The following is an 18136-nucleotide window of genomic DNA, read 5'->3' on the forward strand; positions in this document are numbered from 1 at the left end:
GCGCCAGCTTCAGTGACGCAAGCTTCAGGGCTCAAGTGGGCTCCTGTCATGTGGAGAGATGCCCATAGGGTACCTCTTGGGGCAGGCAGTATGTGTGTGTGTGTGTGTGTGTCTGTGTGTGTCTGTGTGTGTGTGTGGCTGGGGACCCCTCAGCCAGGCCCCTGCCCCACAGCGCCCCAACCGCTCAGACCTCACCAAGACAGGTAGGTGAGTTTGCTCTGAGAGATGACATCTGTCCTTCCCCGGGGGCAGGGGGTGAGGGGGGTGTTGCCTGCACAGGTCTGACCAGATGGACCACCTCCCCCGAAAGCATTTGCTGATTCAGCAGAGCCTTCCCCAGTGCTGAGTTCATAGGTGCTCCTGTCCCTGGGTCCTGGGAAAGCTCCTGGGGGCCCTGGTAGGGGGAGCTGGGCTGGCAGTCCCTGTCTGGCAGTCTGGGCCCAGTGACAGAGCCCTAAATAAAAGACTGGACCGAGACTTGAGGCCTTCAGCAGAAAAGTGCCCAGAAAACCCTTGTGGTTCCCAAACCACCTTGTGAGGCTGGTAGGCTCCTTGGGCACTGCAGGCCTTGAGGATGGCAGGTGGGGCTGTGGGTAGGTGGGAGGGGGTGTTAGTGACCCCTCCTCTGTCCTTCCAGGCAGCTGCCAGACCCGGCCATTGAGGACCAGGGCAGGGAGTATGTGCAGCCCTTCCTGAGCAAGTACGCGGCTGTGTGTGTACGCTGCCCGGGCTATGGCACCAGGTATGAGGGGCGGCTGGGTGCGTTCAGTCCTGTCCCATGAGGAGCCCTGCCTTCCCTGAATGTTCTGGATCCCAGAGCCTCTGCCCTGTCTACAGGCAGCTGCCATTTCAGCTTGTGGGGCTATGGGGCCAGCAGATATCACAGGTGACAGCTATGGACAAAATGCTCACTGGCCTCCAGGGGCGCTGCAATGTTTCCTGGGCTGCTTCCTGCTCCCTATGCAGCCATGAGGGGGCTGGGATGGCTGTGGGCTCCCTCAGGTTGCCAGATCCCTGTGGGGCCAGAGGTCTCACTGCCTGGCTCTTCCCCTCACTTCGCCCTGTGTCCTTGGGTCTGTTACATTCTGTGTGTGACCAGTGCAGAATTAGATCATTTCAGCTTGGGGACATCACCCAAGAAAGAGGCAACTTCTGGTCTCAGCCTCAATGGGGGAGGGAATGCCTGGGAAGGAGAAACTGTTGGCATGGGTGTCTACTGCCCCAATAAGTTCCTTCTGTGCCTCTCTCCCTCCTGGGCAGAGGAAGATTGGCTCTGTGTGCCTGGGAGGCCTATCCCATCCCCGTGATTCTGTCTGGGGCAACCTACCTGCTGTACTTGGAGGTGGGTGGTCTGCTGGACCAGCCAGGATGCTCTAGGAGTGCTGTTGTGCACCTGGCCCACCTGGCCTGGAGACAGACTGTGGCCTTGGGCAAAGCAGCATCTTCCTGGATTTGGCTTGAACCAGGCCCTGTGGGTACCAGCCTTATGCCGGCCTGGTGAGGACTATGATGGATAGACCAAGCTCTTGGGGGCCTGTGGCCACTAAGGACTCAGGGACGGGGTGCTTGGGTGGTGACAAGTGCTTAGAGATGCCACGATGATATCACATGTACTGTGGGTACATGGTGAGGTCAACACATAATGCTTGGTTTTCGAGTTCAGGTTGGCCGGAGTCTTCCATCCTCCAGCAGATGACAGCTTCAAACCCTCTAGCTGGGGGATGGGATGGTAGGCAGGGCCAGGGTGGTGTCAGGGCCCAGCACTGATGCTCAGGGCCCAAGGGTTGTATGCTTGAATGGTGGCCTTTCCATTCTCAGGCTTTTCCCTTGGCAGGTGGCAGGGCATCCATTCTCAGGCTTCTCGAGCACAGACTTGTTTTCTCGACTAAATTACATGCTCATGTGTACCCACGTGCATAAGGCAGAATGCCAGGTCTGCTCCCAGGCCAGGTGTGTGGCTGCTGGGTCCAATCCTGACTGGGACCCCCAGTCTTCAGCATGCATGTGCCTACTCTGGGTATCAGCCTGTACCGGGGCTGCTTGGGGACCTGGTACCTGCCCTCTCTCAGGGTGAGGCAGGTGGTAACAAAGTGAGGACTGTCCTTAGGGACAGCTGGCAGGAAGAGAGAAGGTGTGCTGAGCATTTGGGATGGGTAGTGGGGGAGGAAGACAGGAGAGGGTTCCTGGTGACAGAGACCTCATTTGGGGCTCTACCAGGCAGGCAGAGGGCTGAACATGGGCCCCCTGCTCTCTTTCAGAACCAACACCATCATCCTTGTGGACGCAGATGGGCACGTGACCTTCACAGAGCGTAGCATGCTGGACAAGGACCCCTCCTGCTGGGAGACCAGCACCCACGAGTTCAAGCTGCAGAGCTAACCCCTCTCTGTGGGTGTGGCCATTGGGCTCCTGGAAGGCCCTGCCTCAAGGACCAGTATGGATAGGAGCCTCCTGTAGCCACACACACTGCCTGTGACTTGGGCAGGACCAGGGCCCTCTGGTGTTTCTGTGACCTGTCCGTGTCCGTGTGTCCAGCTTAGGGTCTGCCCTTATGCCGGTGGGAGTGACAAGAGTCCCACAGCCAGGCCTGGGGCAGGCCCAGGTGTGCTGTGTGTGTGTGAAGGCAACTGGGCCTGCACCCTGTCCAAGCATAGAGGCACAAACTCAAGGCACATGCTTCCATGCACACCTGCGGGTGCATGGGCACAGTACACACATATACAGGTAATAGATGGGCACACGCATGCTCAAACACACACACCGATCCTAGCGTACACACATATGCATGCCAGCCAGACAGAGATGTGCCTCTCACATCTGCAGGCACTGCTGGCCAGTGGGTCTTTGCTTTGATCAAAACAACAGGGTGTAGACTTGTGTTTAAAAGTGGCTCCCTTTCTCCTAGGCGTGGTCTACTTCTGGACAGTTAGACTTGCTCTTGGAGAGGGGGCTGAAGGATGACAAGAACCCCACGAAAACCCACTGTCATAGAAGCACAGGCTGGTTGGTGGTCTTTTGTGCCCTGGGTGGGGGTGGTCTCCTGTGTGCATGGGGTAGTCCTGTCGGGAGAGGAGGGTGGTCCTGCCTGAAGCACCAGAGGTCCTGTGTATGCTGGAGCACCTTGGTAGGCTCTCAGGCACCTACCTGCCCACTGGGGGTCATGGGTCTTGGGAAGGCCCTCTCAATGAGGGGACACAGCCAACCCTTGCTGTTTCCCTTCTTGGGGAGTCAGACTTCATAGGAATCTGTACTTGAACGTGCGACCGTGATAATAAAATTCTGAGGCTGTGGTGAGTCAATGCATTTCAGGTCCTTGTGTGATGGGGGACAACCGTGCAAAGGCTCAGTAGGGCTGCTTTCTTGGTCTACAGGAACTCCCAAGGCGCACCCACCAGAACAAGCCTCTTCTCACTTTCTTCTTTTGCTCATGGGTCCCTGAGCACCATGATGGAAACCTGAGGGGCCACTGGCCTGTCTATCCGTTTGTCCTTGGGCAGAGGCTGGGGTTGGAGAGAGCCTGTATGCATGGGACATGGTGGGTGGCAGTTACAGGGCCTCCTGAGCTGGGCTGAGGGGCCAGGGACTCATCTGGGTATAGTTGGGAGCCCTTGGAATGGTGTGGTCAGGCCTACACTTGGGGTAGACTCTAGAGGCCAGGGGATGGTAGGAATTGATGGGTTTTGGGGCAAGGGGGCAAGTGAAGTCTGTCTCAACCTTAAGACCCTGGTTTGTGGCAAGCAGCCAGGAGTTCCTGTCACTAGCCCAGACTGAGCATCAAGGGGTTCCATGTGTGTCCAGTGCTGAGACCCAGGCTTCCATCGGCCTTTGAAGCTGGCCCCCCAACTTGGCCTTCGTAGAGCCAATGAGAGCTTGGGGTGGGGGTGTGGACCTGTACCTGGCCCCACTTGCGTTTTCAACCCTTCCCTCTCTTCACCCTGAGCACCCCTCAGGGGCCTGATGCTCTCCTTGGCTCACTTTGAACTCAGAGGAAAAGTACTTGATCATGGTCAGATTTGAATGGGCCCCTTAGTGGTGGCATAGCCCACACCCCCAGGCCCAGGGGCAAACACTTGTTGGCTGAGCCACACGGAGCCAGGCTGTCAGCCCGGGCACTGCTGATGCCTCAGTATCCCATGGGCACCCACCCTGGCCAGCATGTCTGCCCTCATGGGGCACCACTAGGCAGGTGCAAAGCCATCTGATGTTTTTTTCTACCCCAGGGACAGGGCCTGTATAGGGATACCCCAACCCTCAACTACCCTGGGCTCCCCAAGTGCCTGAGCCCCCTGAAGAAGCGGCAGCCCAAGATGTAATTCTATTATGTGTTAAGTTGTGTGCCCCCCAAAAGATCTGTTGGCCCTAGCCCCTGTATCTCAAAATGTTACCTTAGGGTCTTTACAGAAGTAATCAAGATAAAATGAAGTCATTAGAGTGGGCTCTAATCAAGTATGACTGATGTCCTTATAAAAAAGGGAAAATTTGGACATGGGGACAGACATGCAGGCAGGCAGGAATGCCTATAAGGACTGGAGCTATGCTCTCCCATGCCAAGAAGCTACCAGAAGCTGAGAGAGACTGGGAACAGATCCTTCTCTGTTTGCCTTTAGAGGGAGCATGGCTTTTTGATGGCTCTTTGATCTCAAACTTCTGGCCTCCAGAACTGTGAGACAATAAATTTCTGTGGTTTAAGCCACTCGTTTGTGGTACTCTGTTATGGCAGCTCTAGCAAACTAATACATTTGTGACCTTCATTTTACAGATGAGGAAATTGAGGCTTGAGGAGCTGCCATAACAGTGTCTCAGTCCCTGGGGACATAGGGAGGCAGAGCCCTTGGGCCAGGAAGGAGCAGGATGAGGATAAGGCCTGTCTTGGGGTTTCTTCCCCTTGAAGACTCATGGTTCTCCTATGTTGGTTTCACTTGCTGCCCTGCACCGCCCCCATCATGTCATTTATCTTGCCTCTGCCATTGCCCTTGGTTGTACTTTCTGCACAGCTTCTGCCCCAGGGCCTTGGCACTTGCTGTCCCTTCTGGTTGAAGAACTATTTCCCCCAAATACTGAAACCACATTCTCCCTCACATCCTGCAGCTCTTTGGTAAAGTCTTGGGGGAGGCATCCTATCTGAAGCTGCAGTCAGCCCTGCCTTGGTCCCTGCTCTATTTTCTATAGCAGTTAGCGTGGTGATGTGCTATGTGTTTTGCTTGATTGTTTCTTGTGTGTCTCCCTGTCAGAACAAGACCCTGCTGGCACTTCCCAAGCCCCCATTTATTTAGGCCTTGAAGTGAGAACCTTTGTGTGGTTAGAAGGGACCTTGGGAAGCTGCATGTTCTAGAAGTGCTTTTTTTTTTTTTTTTTTTTGAGATTTTATTTATTTATTTGACAGCAAGAGAGAGAAGAGAGAGCAGGAAGACGAGCAGGAGGAGTGGGAGAGGGAGAAGCAGGCTTTCTGCCAAGCAGGAAACCTGATATGGGGCTCAATCCCAGAACCCTGGGATCATGACCTGAGCCAAAGGCAGACGCTTAAGGACTGAGCCACCCAGGCGCCCCTAGAAGTGCTTTTGACATGCCACACAGGAAGGGCTGGATCTGACCTTGGCATGGCTTAGCTAGTCATCAGATGTGTTGGATCCGTGAGTCCCCAACATGGTCCTCTTTTCCCAGATGGAGGGGGAATTTACCTCCTTTTCAGATGCCCCTTCCTAGATGAACTGCTTCTGCTCTCTGGCTCTAAGTCAGCCAGTTGAAGCGTGTTGGCATGGAGGCAAGAGGTGTGGAAATGACTTGATATGGAAGCCAAGTCTGAGTAAACAAGACCATCTCAGGAATGCAGCCTGGCCTTGAGGCTTGTCTTGGCAGGCCTGAGATCCCTGCCTTTGGCCTGCAGAGACACCTCCCTCCCCACCCCACCCCACCACCAACACCTTATCTTTTGGTCTCATCTTCCAGCAGTTAGCATCATCCAGGCCCTTTAGCGGAGACCTGGCTCATGGGTGAGCTGGGCTCAAGTGGAAAACTAGGAACCAGAGGGAAAAGTTTTCCCCTCAGTTTGGGCTAGAGCTCCAGCTTCTAGGCATCCACCTAAGGCTGGAGTCAGATGGGAACTGTAGGGAGGTCGTGTGGGAAAGCCATGTGGGAAGCCAGCTGTAGTGTGTTGGTGTGAGGTCTCAAGTCTGAGGCAACTCACCAAGCAACAAAGTGTGGAGAGTTCACTAAGGCTGGATGGTGGCATGCCAAGGGTTCCCATGAGCTCTGACCAAGGAAAGCAGTTGGCCCAGCCACTGGGAGACTGGCCTCCCCTGGCCAAGTCCAGGAACTAGAACCTCATGGGGCTTGGTCATATTTTTATTGTGAATTGCCTGGTGCTGACCACTGGGGTAACTGGGTGAACAGAAAGGGGCAGAAAGGGAGGGAAGGGCCTGGATAGGCCTCTACCTTCCTCAACTAGGAACATTCTCTCTCCCCGCCTTTTTTAATCTTTTCATTTTCATTTTGAAATGATTTCAACTTACTAAAAACTTGTCACCCAGTTCCCCCAAATGTTAACACCCTACCCTACATCTAACAACAGTAAAACGATTACAACCAGGAAATTCGCACTGATACTACTACCAGCTAATTTACAAACCTGATTTGAATTTTGCCAGTTGTCCTACTTCTCTTTCCTGAGCCAGGTTCCAATACAGGGTCCAGATCCCACCTCACACTTACTTGTGTCTCCTGTAATTGAAGACAGGTCCTTAGTTTATCTTTGACTTGAATGATCTTGACACTTGAAAAGCACCTGCCAGTTTTTTGTTCGAATGCCCCTCATTTGGGTTCGTCTAATCTTTCAGGTTTTGCCTTTTGGTTAGAAATACCAACAAGTGATGCATGTCCCTCTCAGGAGGGCCACAATATGTCCCTTTTCTGGTGCTGACTTTTGTCTTCATTTTTATTGAGGTAATGATGAGGGAGCATGAGGCTGGCTGAAGACAAAGCAAAAGCTGGCGCCTTGCACCCCCCTCTCCATCCGCTCCCCCTCTGTCATAAGTGTAGCATCCCTCAGGCAGCCGTGAATGCCTTGAACAATAAGCAAATAGTTAACTTGCAGAGCTCACAATCCTGCTAGACAGGAGTCTCCCGTGGTTTACAAATGTCCTAAATCTCACTAACAAAGGCGATTGATAGCAGGATTGTGACACCCCACCAAAAAGTCTCCCAACTATCTTAATGTTAATGGCTGGTCTAAAGACAACATTGATCCAGCCGCAAGGGCAAGGCCTCCGGTAGGCTTGGGACATTCTGGCACCTTGTAGGCCCTCTTTAGCATATGAAAACTCCACTGAAACCTCCCTTCCCCTCACCTTCCCCCAACTGCAGGGTACATAACCTGCTACCCCTCACAACCCGGGGCAGCAGCTCTTCCTGCCCACGGGTCCTGTCCCCGTGCTTTAATAAACCACCATTTTGCACCAAAGATGTCTTGGTCATCGGCTCTGGACCTCAGCCCACCAAACCTCACCTAGGTTCTAGAACTTCATCAGTATCGTTAGTTTACTATACAACGAACACCTTCAGGGTATAAATTTGATGTTTGGATGTGTGTACATTTGTTGGTGACCTCGATCACTTGGCTACCTGGTTGTCTCTCAGGTTTTTCTCCACTTTAGTTACTATTTTAGGTTTGACATTAGTGTCTTGGGGAGAAATTTTGCAACTCTGTAAAGCAATTAAAAAAACCCGCTATCAGTTCTCATACTTCTGCCCCCTATTTTTTAGCATCCGTTATTGTTGTCCGCAGTAGGTTTGTGCTGGCTGCCAAAACGGAGATTTCCTACTTCCATTATTCCTTCCACATTTATTCACTGGAGTTCTGGCTAAGGAAGAGCTCTCTCTTCTCCGTTTACCCATACCCTCCCTTTTCCGAGGTTACTGAAATGGCATTAGCAAGTGGAAAAATGCCGGACAGTTTAGCGTATTTGTCCTTTTTTTCCATTGATTATGCTAATGCTTTTAATTGGAAACGTACTGACTTGTGTGCCTACGGTCCCGCCCGCACTACGTAAACCACGCACACGCCCTCTGCTCCCGGCGTTCCCCGCGCTGCCGGCTCCCTGCGCTTCCCGCGCTCTCCTGTTCCCGGCATCCCCTGCGCTCCCCGTTCCCGGCGCTCCTCGCGGCCGCCGCCCTCCGCGCGGCGGGCCCCGCCCCGGGGGCGACCGTTAGCGCGGCCGCGGCCCGAGCTCCTGGTCCCGCCCACGCGGTCGCGCTATTGGGCCGCGTGCCGTGGCCGCGAGCGCCACGCGCTGCCAATTGGCGGCCTCCGCAGCCCGCTCCGCGATTCCCCCAATGCGGGGCGCCCGCGTGCTGGGATTGGCCACGAGTCTCCAAGGCCCGCCCTCCGCTCGCCCCGCGCGGCAGGCGGGTCCGCGGTCCGGATTGAGAGCTTAGGAGGCCTTTCTAGATGGCGGCAGCGGCGGCCGTGGCGGTCAGGCCGTGAGGGTCTCCCTCCCTTGGTCGAGCTGCGGGCAGCTCGGGCACGCCGCGGGCGCCGGAGGTAGGTGCGGGGCGCGAGGGGCGCCCCGCGGGCGGGCGCTGCGGCCTGCGCGAGGGCGCGCCCTTCCCCTCCCTCCTTCCCGGGCCGAACGGCGGGGTGGGGCGGAGCGGGAGGGCGCGAGGCGGGGCAGCCACGCGGAGACCCGGCCTTTGTGAAGCATCATGGCCGCGGGCCTCGGAGGACGCGGGGCGGGGGTCCCGCCGTGGCGGGGTGGGGGTGGGGCGGGGGCGAGCCCCAGGTGGCGCCGACGCGGGTCGCTTTCTGCCCGGGCAAAGCCCGAATATAAAGAGGTTCCTCGTTCTGGGGGCTCGAAGTCGTAGCGTCGCTTTCAGGCGGGAAAGGTACGAACCCGGTTAGTGCTCGCCCAGGATCCTGCCGGGTGTAACAGTTTGGGAAATCTGAGAAGTCGCCTAAGTCTTTTTCTTCTCCAAATGCTCGTGGACCGAGTGTCACTTAGATAGGCGGAATGTGGTTTTGTTGTAACAATGGTCGTGGTAGAAATAAATGGAAGGTGACAACCTGTTGATAGTGATACCTGTCAAGTATCATTCGATGGACTTGGGTTGCTCATGGTAGGAATTTGATTTGCTGTTGTGCATGCTTGCATGTACCTTGATACCTGATGCACGGCAGTCCAGGCTAGGGCTGGTGACTCTGAGGCCAACCAGCAGGCGGAGACCCTCTGTTTCCTGATCGAAGCCTGGACTCCCAGTCCGAGGCCTCACGCACAGTGGCTCAAATTCTGCCGCAGGCTATCACTCACCAAAGGGAGTGAATGGATAGTCTGGAGTGCGCCTGTGAGTACAGGATGTGAGGCCTGTTAGAGGATGACAAAAGGAATGGATGAGGTCATACTGCTGCTGGGTTGGGCGGGAGGCTGCAGTGTGAGAGGCTTGACGGAAAGGCACCAGCCCCAGCACTGGACATGACAGCCAGCGCCCCAATGCCAGCTCAGCAAGTGGACTTCTGTGAAGGGCGCTGTCCAAGCCTATTGGTTTTACCCCATGTGCCAGGGATCCAGGGAGCCTGCTGCGAGTCTGCTGCTGGCTTATGGTTCACTTGGCAAGCAAGGTTTGCATCCATGTGTTCAATCAGCTGCAGCAGCAGTGAGGCTGATGGTAGAAGAGTCACTCTTTGAGCCCTTTATGGCCAGGCACTCTGTAGGGCACTTCCTGGGGATAGTTTTATAATCTGCCCATGACCTTGGTAGTAGAAAACATGAATCTTACCGGATTGCCTGGTCTTGGTCCCTCTTAGTAGCTGCCCTTCCCCCTTTGGTGGTCTTAGCTAGCTTCCCGGCTTTAATGCCCTCTCTGTTTGACATGACATCTCCCATCGCCTTCTCTAGCCCTGACCTCTCTTCTGAGCTGCTGTCTCTTCAGGATCTCCATATGTTACTTTGATGCCAAGTAACCATGGCCAAACCTAAATCCTTATTTTCACCCACTCCACAACACTTCCCATGCTGCCTTCACCACCTCAATGCATAACAGCTCCATTCATGACCGTAGAGTCACCTGGATTTTTCTCTTAGGCCTCCATACAACACTCAGGACCGTTTCTTACCACCTCCAGCTTAATGTGCTATTCTGAACTGCCTGGTGAGCCTTTTAATTCTTCTCTTTGCTCTCATCCCTGCCCCTCCCCCCCACTCACCCATGAAAGTTTTTCTGGACACAGAAGGATTCTTTTGAACTGTAAGATAGTGTAAAACCAAGGAAGTTAGGAGGGGAGCCAGTTTGCCTGGTGGTAAAGCGGCTTTACCACACTGCTTTCTAGCAGTGTGACTTTGAGCAAGTTGCTTAACCTTTCTGTCCTTAACCTTTCTCTTAGTGCCTGAGAACTGGTGAGTGAAAACGCACCTCTTAGAGCAGGGCCTGCCTAAGGGGTTGGTTGCCTCTGCGTCCCTCGATCCTGCAACCTCAGTGCTTAGACCCTCCTGTCCAGTGGCCCATCTCTTAAGATAAGAGCCTGGTCTCAGTTGCCCTTAGCATGCTGCTTTCACCTGCTGCACTGCACTTCTACCCCAGGTCCTTTCCTCTTCTGTTATCTGGAAATAATCCCACCTAGTTCACTCTCTTCTGCTTTCAGGTGGTCTCTGACTGTGTAGTCTTTGCTGTCTGTCCTTTCTGAAGTTGTGCCCCCACCCCCAACTCCTTGTTTTGTTTTTTCTTGATACTTCTTAGCTTTTCTTAGTTGTTTCTTCATCTCTCTTTCTAAAAAGTGAGCTCTGTGAGGTAGGGATTTTGTCTGTTTTGTGTCCTTAGCATCTAGAATGGCACATGGGCCATATAGAAAGCGTTCAGCAAACTTGTTGAATGAGGAGAGCAAGCTTACAGGGGAAAGTAGGGAACTTGTCCGGGACTGCCTTACTGTTAAGTTCTGAACCTTGAGTTGCTGCCGCCTGGGGCTGGTCAGCCTTTCCTGACCTCCCAGGGAGAAGGAACACTTTTTTTTTCCTCTACAGCTCCCTGACCCCACCCCCTCACCTCTTCTAGGCCTCCCTGCTTTGTTGTCATTATCATCTTTGCTTTGTGCTTTGGTGATGGCAGCTGCTTGGTTTTTTAACATGGTAGCAGGTGTCCCCATCCTGTACCACTGTTTGTTTTCAGTTCTCCCCTCCTTTTCAGCTCTCAGAATCACAGATTGGCTCTTGGTAGTGTTTCCACAGACCTACCAGAAGCCGAGAGGTTTGGTCCTGATTTTTATCTGTGTTCTGTAGCACTGTACATGCTGACCTGTCTGTCCTTCTCTGAAATGATATTTGTTGGTTGCCAGGAAACTGGCCTTATTTTGCTCAGTTCTCCTCATGCCTGTTCAGCTGCAGCCTCCTTAGCGTTTACCTCAGTTCTGAGTCTTGTTATCTGTATGCTGTATTCCCTTGATCTTTAGCACCTTTGACAGATATACGTTTGGGGGAAGTATTGTGGTAAAATTCCCACTGAATTCAGAAATGTAAGGACATTTTAGAATCTCGGAAATAGAGTGACAGCTTAGTGGTCATTGCCCTTCCAGCTGTGTCCAGGTGGTGGGAACCTTGTCTCTTGTTCATGGTGGTACATGTAGAAAGCCAGTGAATGAATATTGGTAGAATGAATTAATTAAATCTGAGTAAGCCTCTGGTGTTTATGTTGTGTCTCCTTGAAAGTACAACCATCATGCACTACTTCTTCACTGTAAACTTAAGTGTGTGTTATCTGCTGTCTTCTGTTCTGTCCATGCAGCCAGTCAAGCCTGCCCTATGTGGGCATGGGCATGCATGTGCATATCTGCATCCGTGTGCATGGCATGTTCGTGTCTGTGTGTGTGTCTGCATGGTGTGGGAGTGTGTGCGCATACACATTTGCATCTGCACGTGCTTCTCCTGATTTGATGCCCAGCCCCCCTGCAGACCTCTGGGTTTTTGGATTGTTCCTCTGACCTGCCTTTTCACATCATCCCTTTTGTAGTCCTTTCTCTGAAGGGAAGCTTCCCAGAGTTGCATCCTCAACCCTCTTCTTGGTCTGTGTTGCCTCTCTGGGCAGCCTCTCTCCTGTGGTTTTGGTGACTGTCACCTTGCTGATACGTTCTGGGCTTCTGTTTCGGGGTCAGTCACGGCTCCAGAGCTGTGGCCTCAGCACCTAATGGACAGATCTGCTTGGAGGCTCCATCCATTCTCCTCTGCAGGCTCCTGCCTGAATGCTGGAACATGTGTGTCCCTCCAGAGGAGAAGTCTCATTCGCCTTCAGTTCCCTCTTGTCTCTGCTCTCCACCTCTACCCGGTCAGCAGTGTGGTCAGTTCTGTGTCTTCACTGTTCTTGAGGGCTCCAGCCCCGTTAACAGAGCCTCTTTCATACCTTTGTGCACTGGCCCGGAGGACTGACTGCCCTCTATGCCTTGGGCATAGGCACTGGGCCTGGCACAGCTGTCAGTTTCCCTTTTCAAATAGGGGCTGAATTGTGGCATGAGAATCACTTCACCCTTGGTGGCTCCTTATTGTCCCCCAGGAGGGAGCCAGGTTCCGGATGGCACCCAGGGCTTCCTGTGCCTTGGCTCCAGCTGTCTCCTGAGTCTCCCCCCACCAAGCCTGGCCAGGTTCCCTTCCCCACAGCCACCACCCCCTCCTCTACTGGGAACAGAACCATGCCACCTCTGGCGACCTCAGCACGCTGCATCACTGTCTCGGTCCACCTGCCACCTTGTGGGCCCAGGAGAGCCCTGGGGTCCCTGGGTGGCAGAGCGCCTGGCCGTACCTCTGAGGCCCTAGTGCCGCAGAGTTGAGCTGAGGGTCTCGCACTCGCCCTCGCCCTCTGACTGACCCAGCCCTAGCAGGTGAGTGGATCCATATCGCTCTGATGGCCAGAGGGAGGCCACACACCTTATGTGGTTTCTGGAAAGGGCAACCTTGCACCGCGAGCTTGCTTACCTATTAAACTGAGTTAGGGGAATGCTGCGGTGAAGCTTAACCTAGTTTAAAAAAAAAATTTTTTTTGAGCCTTAATATTAATACTGTTTTTTTTGCTTTTGAAGTAGGAATTACAGTGGACAATTAAGATACTTAATTTTGCACTTACATTATAATTTAGGTTCTGAAGGAAGAATGTAGAGCAGTTGTTTTAAAGCCTAGAAGGTTCTCTAAGGCAATAGCATTTCACATTCTTTACTACACTGTTAATAGCACTTGACTCTCAGTACCAGGGAAGCAGAAGGTTTCTGTCATTTTGTGACGATGTTTTTAAATCTCTTTGCAGGTGGAAGAAGAAAGGTGCCACTTTGGCATGAAGACAGACTCACTTAGTCGTCAGTCATTTAAGCTGAGTGCATTGTGATTTCCAATAATTGAGGCAGTGGTTCTAAAAGCTGTCTACATTAATGAAAAGAGCAATGTGGCCAGCTTGACTAAGGCGCCAGCGTGTGCAGCGCGGGCAGGACGGCACCCGGGTCTCAACGGACTTGTGCATGTTAGCTGTATAGATTTATGTAAGGTTTTTTAAAACTCTGGTCTTTTAAAATAGTCTTAACCACTTTTACTATGGAGACATATGAGAGTCCCTCTCCTCTCCCGCGTGAGCCCGCAGGAGGAGCGGTGATGGAGAACCGAGCTTGCCCCCTCCAAGCGCTGCCCCGTGAACAGTCTCCACCACCTCCCCTGCAAACGTCCAGTGATGCAGAGGTAATGGACGTTGGCTCTGGTGGTGATGGACAGGCCGAACCCCCTGCTGAGGACCCGCTCAACTTCTACGGAGCTTCTCTTCTCTCCAAAGGATCCTTCTCTAAGGCCCGCCTCCTCATAGACCCGAACTGTAGTGGCCACAGCCCGCGCACCGCCCGGCACGCACCTGCGGTCCGGAAGTTCTCCCCTGACCTTAAGTTGCTTAAGGATGTAAAGATTAGCGTGAGCTTTACCGAGAGCTGCAGGAGTAAGGACAGGAAGGTGCTGTACACAGGAGTGGAGCGCGACACTCGTGCAGAGTGCGGTCTGGCCCTTAGCCCTGTCAGTGGAGACGTGCATGCTTGTCCCTTTGGCGGGAGTGTTGGGAATGGGGTAGGTATAGGGGGTGAGAGTGCTGATAAGAAGGATGAGGAGAATGAGCTGGATCAGGAAAAGAGAGTGGAGTACGCAGTGCTCGATGAGTTAGAAGATTTTACTGACAATTTGGAGCTAGATGAAGAAGGAGCAGGCGGGTTCACGGCTAAAGCAATCGTGCAGAGAGACAGAGTGGATGAAGAGGCCTTGAACTTCTCCTATGAGGTATGTTGGCGACCCCTCCTTTGGAGCACTCTTAGCAAAACCCAAAGAAGTGTTGGGAACTGCAGCATCTTTTGAAAGCTGATGTTACAGAGGAAAAAAAAAAACCCATATGAGGTGGAATAATGTTAATGTGGAAAAGAAAAAAACTGTAAGAAATCCAAGTTTTAAAACTTGGATATAAAACTGGCTGAGCAGTCGACTTTGTACCCTTTATGCAGCCTGAGTTGGAAGGTGCTGCTGATGGCGTGTGCACCTATGCCAAGTGTCAAGTGTGTTGGTTGCAGTTTTCAGTTTTTTCCTGTTTGTTTTTCAGATAATCACGCAACATAAAGGCATACCTAGGCCCCCACTTGAGAGTGCCTCGTTTCTGTGTCTGTTCTCACTAATGCCGTTGAGCTTGCCTACAGTACAGGAACACAGGCTCTGGGGGCCTTGGTGTCTGAACAGCATGTTTTGCAGGATGATTTTGACAACGATGTTGATGCTCTGCTGGAAGAGGGTCTTTGTGCTCCCAAAAAGAGAAGAATGGAGGAGAAGTACGGAGGAGACAGTGACCATCCATCTGATGGAGAGACAAGTGTGCAGCCAATGATGACCAAGATTAAAACTGTGCTAAAAAGTAAGTCAGCCAGGTAGAAAGTCATGTGTTCGTGGGGTGGCAGAAGTGCTGGTTAGAGAGCCCTTGGGTGCCAGGCAGTGGTCTGAGCAGTGGGCACATGTTTAAGGGAGGACAGGCACGTGTGATGAGGGGAAACAGACAAGACACGGGGGGGTGCACCAGATGCACGATGACCTTGTTACAGATTGTGGTGTCCACTGTGGTTGCACACCGGAGTAGCTGGTGTTGTGCAGGGGAATGGGGGGGCACTTCTGATGGGGTGAGGAGTTGGTGATGGTGTTGTTGCTGGGAGATGAGAAGATGGACAACTGGGGATGTGAGGCCAAGGCCAGAGGTGGGTGCAGCACTGTGGCAGGTGATGGTTGCAGTGTGGGTTCTGGATTCAATGCCAAGTGTCAGGAGAAGCCTCTAGAAGCAGGCTGGTGTTGTTAAACAGTTTTTGTCTAAAAGCATAGCTCGTATGGCTGCAGCCTGGTGTGTGTGCTTTAGGTGGCCAGGGTGGGAGCTCCTATGGTAGGGGTAAAGGTGTTCCAAAAGTGCACTTGGATTTGGGGTTGGGGGGAGCAGTCGGCCTGGAGTTGCCTGGGGGGCTTGGGCATTGGGCCTTGCGACGAGACTGAACAGAAGATGCATGGGGACTCGGGAGCACAGTTGAGACCTTAGGCTGAGGGCAGGGGTGCAGAAGGTGGCCAAGCGTGATGGGAGGGAAACGAGGTGTAGGTGGGGTGCAGTCTTCCACAGCAGAGTGGATGGGTTGGGTGTGCCGGGCGCCACAAAGCCCTGTCTGTTATGAGCGGTCTGGTTTAGGTTCACAGTGCTGGCCATGACTGCAGGCTTGCCACTGGACCTGCCTGCACGGGGCACTGCTGTGCCTTTCCCTCTGCAGCCTTCTGTTCCACCTCACCTGCCTGGCAGCCTGCCCAACAGTGCTGCCTTCCAGGAGCTGCAGCATGGGCCTCACACTCACAGGCTGTGTGTAAGCTGCACGTGAACTCTTCAAACGACTGGGCCAATTTTATCACTGCTACTTGTCACAAATGAGTAGGATCTGTGTCCCTTATTGTACTTTGCTGGAATTTTGTTTGTCTCTCTTTGTCCTGACTCAGCCCAAAGCTGGTGTAAGGCAGCTCCTTGGCTCTAGCCTGGGTAGGGGAGAGTGCCTAACAGTGTCTCTGCACCTCTGACCTGTAGTGCTCCCTCCTGTGGGCCATCCTGGTATCAGCTAGCTATCAAGCCAGTATTGTTATGTTTTGATATCAGGCCAGGGCTTAACATTGCTGGCTGGGGACCTGGCACGGGGATGGCTACTCCCTTGTCCGTGAGAGTTCTTCATGCCATTTCATTATGTCTCTGTTTTTAAGTTTTCATTTGTTTTTTTCTTTTGTTCCTAAATTACTTGCTCCTAGTTCCTATAAATTTCAGTAAAGTCTGTACTTTTCCTAGTCACTGGGCCTGTCAGTGGCAGATATCAAGTGTGTGATATGTTTTGAGCTTTTTTCTGTGACTGTCTGTAAAGCAAAGAAGGGATTGGGAGTAGTGTTTTTAAAACTGATTTAGAAACGTATGAATTGAGGGCACCTGGTTGGCTCAGTGGGTTAAGCCTCTGCCTTTGGCTCATGTCATGATCTCAGGATCCTGAAATGGAGCCCTGCATCAGGCTCTCTGCTCAGCGGGGTGTCTGCATTCCCACTCTCACCCCCACCCACACCCTGCGTGCCTCTCTGCCTACTTGTGATTTCTCTCTCTGTAAAATAAATAAATAAAATCTTTTTAAAAAATTAAATTTAATTTTAAAAAAATGAATGAATTGGAAGTAGTGTTTCATTTGCCGGTGAGAGTGTGCAGCTCAGGTACAAGGAACACTTGCTCTCGAGTCATGGGAGCAGTGGTCAGCAGGCATGCAATAGATTAGCAAAGCTTACTCAGCCCCTGGGGCGCCTCTGGCCACAGCCAAGGCAGGCAATGAGGGATTGAGGACCATGGTTCCCACAGCTTGCAGACAGCAGCTGAGGCCAGGACTTGTGTCTTGCAGAACCTCGTCCCAGGTTCCTTCATGTACCACGTGCTGTTCTAGGCCCAAGAGGACAGCAGTGAACAAGGCAGACAGCTTCCTGGTTGAGGAGGGACTTAGATTCTCTGGATTGGAGCCATATAAACAAGCACAGCATTGAGAACAGAGTTCATGCATGGGTGGTGCTGAGTGGGCAGGCAGGGCTGGGTAGGCTTTGTCTGGTGGGGGGGGGGGGGGGTCCTCCCCACTCACCTAGTTCTTTTTTTTTTTTTTAAAGATTTTATTTATTTATTTGACAGAGAGAGATCACAAATAGGCAGAGAGGCAGACAGAGAGAGGAGGAAGCAGGCTCCCCACCGAGCAGAGAGCCCGATGCGGGACTCAATCCCAGGACCCTGAGATCATGACCTGAGCCGAAGGCAGCGGCTTAACCCACTGAGCCACCCAGGCGCCCTCCCCTAGTTCTTTAGACGTTCTTTTCTATCCTCAGTTGACTCTGCTATTTTTATCTGCCTTGGGTCATAATTTTGAAGCCATCTCTATAACTCCCAAGTGTTTTTGAAGTGAATGTGGAATTCTCTTGTCTTCCGTGCAGGTCGTGGCCGTCCTCCTACAGAACCATTGCCCGATGGGTGGATCATGACATTCCATAACTCCGGAATCCCAGTGTACCTACACAGAGAGTCTCGGGTGGTCACCTGGTCCAGGCCGTACTTCCTGGGAACGGGAAGCATACGGGTAGGGGATGCATCAGTCATGAATTTAGTCTTGTAAGTTTGCTGACTGAATATGCACATGCTGTGTTTGCATGGTAGCCAGGAAGAGGCAAGTGGAAGTCTTCAGATGTTCGGAACTCGGGGGTCATCCTTGTAATCTGTGTTGCAATTTCACTATCCACAGAAACATGATCCTCCTCTGAGCAGCATTCCATGTCTGCATTACAAGAAAATGAAGGACAATGAGGAAAGAGAGCAAAACAGTGAGCTCGCCCCCAGTGGGGAAGTGTCCCCTGTCAAGCCCCTGAGCCGATCTGCAGAGTTGGAGTTCCCCCTGGAAGAGCCCGACTCCATAGGAGCTGACTCGGGGGCCCTAGATGAGAAGGACACACTGGGGGCTGAGGCTGCCCCTGGGGCCCTGGGGCAAGTGAAGGCCAAGGTTGAGGTGTGCAAAGACGAATCAGTTGGTAAGTTTCTGGGGTGAACTTTCTTTCCTTCCTTGCTGGCTCGGATCCATCTGCAG

The 18136-nt window shown here is 52.8% G+C and overlaps 2 protein-coding genes across 7 annotated transcripts in view; both read left to right on the forward strand.

Moving 5' to 3' along the window:
- The window catches only part of TANGO2 (transport and golgi organization 2 homolog), a 41271-nt gene extending 37972 nt beyond the window's left edge, over positions 1-3299 (forward strand). For all 5 annotated transcript variants that reach the window (XM_059409105.1, XM_059409103.1, XM_059409104.1 and 2 more), the window contains 2 exons: positions 638-742; positions 2259-3299. In XM_059409105.1, coding sequence (XP_059265088.1) covers positions 638-742; positions 2259-2379 — 226 coding nt within the window. In that variant the 3' untranslated portion in view covers positions 2380-3299. The remainder of the gene's footprint in view (positions 1-637; positions 743-2258) is intronic.
- A 5079-nt stretch (positions 3300-8378) lies between these two features.
- Positions 8379-18136, forward strand: part of DGCR8 (DGCR8 microprocessor complex subunit) — a 36393-nt gene continuing 26635 nt past the window's right edge. The window contains exons 1-6 of one of the 2 annotated variants that reach the window (XM_059409109.1): positions 8379-8536; positions 13267-13495; positions 13594-14267; positions 14727-14886; positions 17493-17635; positions 17798-18080. In XM_059409109.1, coding sequence (XP_059265092.1) covers positions 13605-14267; positions 14727-14886; positions 17493-17635; positions 17798-18080 — 1249 coding nt within the window. In that variant the 5' untranslated portion in view covers positions 8379-8536; positions 13267-13495; positions 13594-13604. Of the gene's footprint in view, positions 8537-13266; positions 14268-14726; positions 14887-17492; positions 17636-17797; positions 18081-18136 lie in introns of both variants that reach the window. The other variant, XM_059409108.1, reaches the window with a different exon arrangement.

This window comes from Mustela nigripes, chromosome 8, assembly GCF_022355385.1.
Source record: "Mustela nigripes isolate SB6536 chromosome 8, MUSNIG.SB6536, whole genome shotgun sequence".
In the NCBI taxonomy this organism is placed as follows: domain Eukaryota; kingdom Metazoa; phylum Chordata; class Mammalia; order Carnivora; family Mustelidae; genus Mustela; species Mustela nigripes.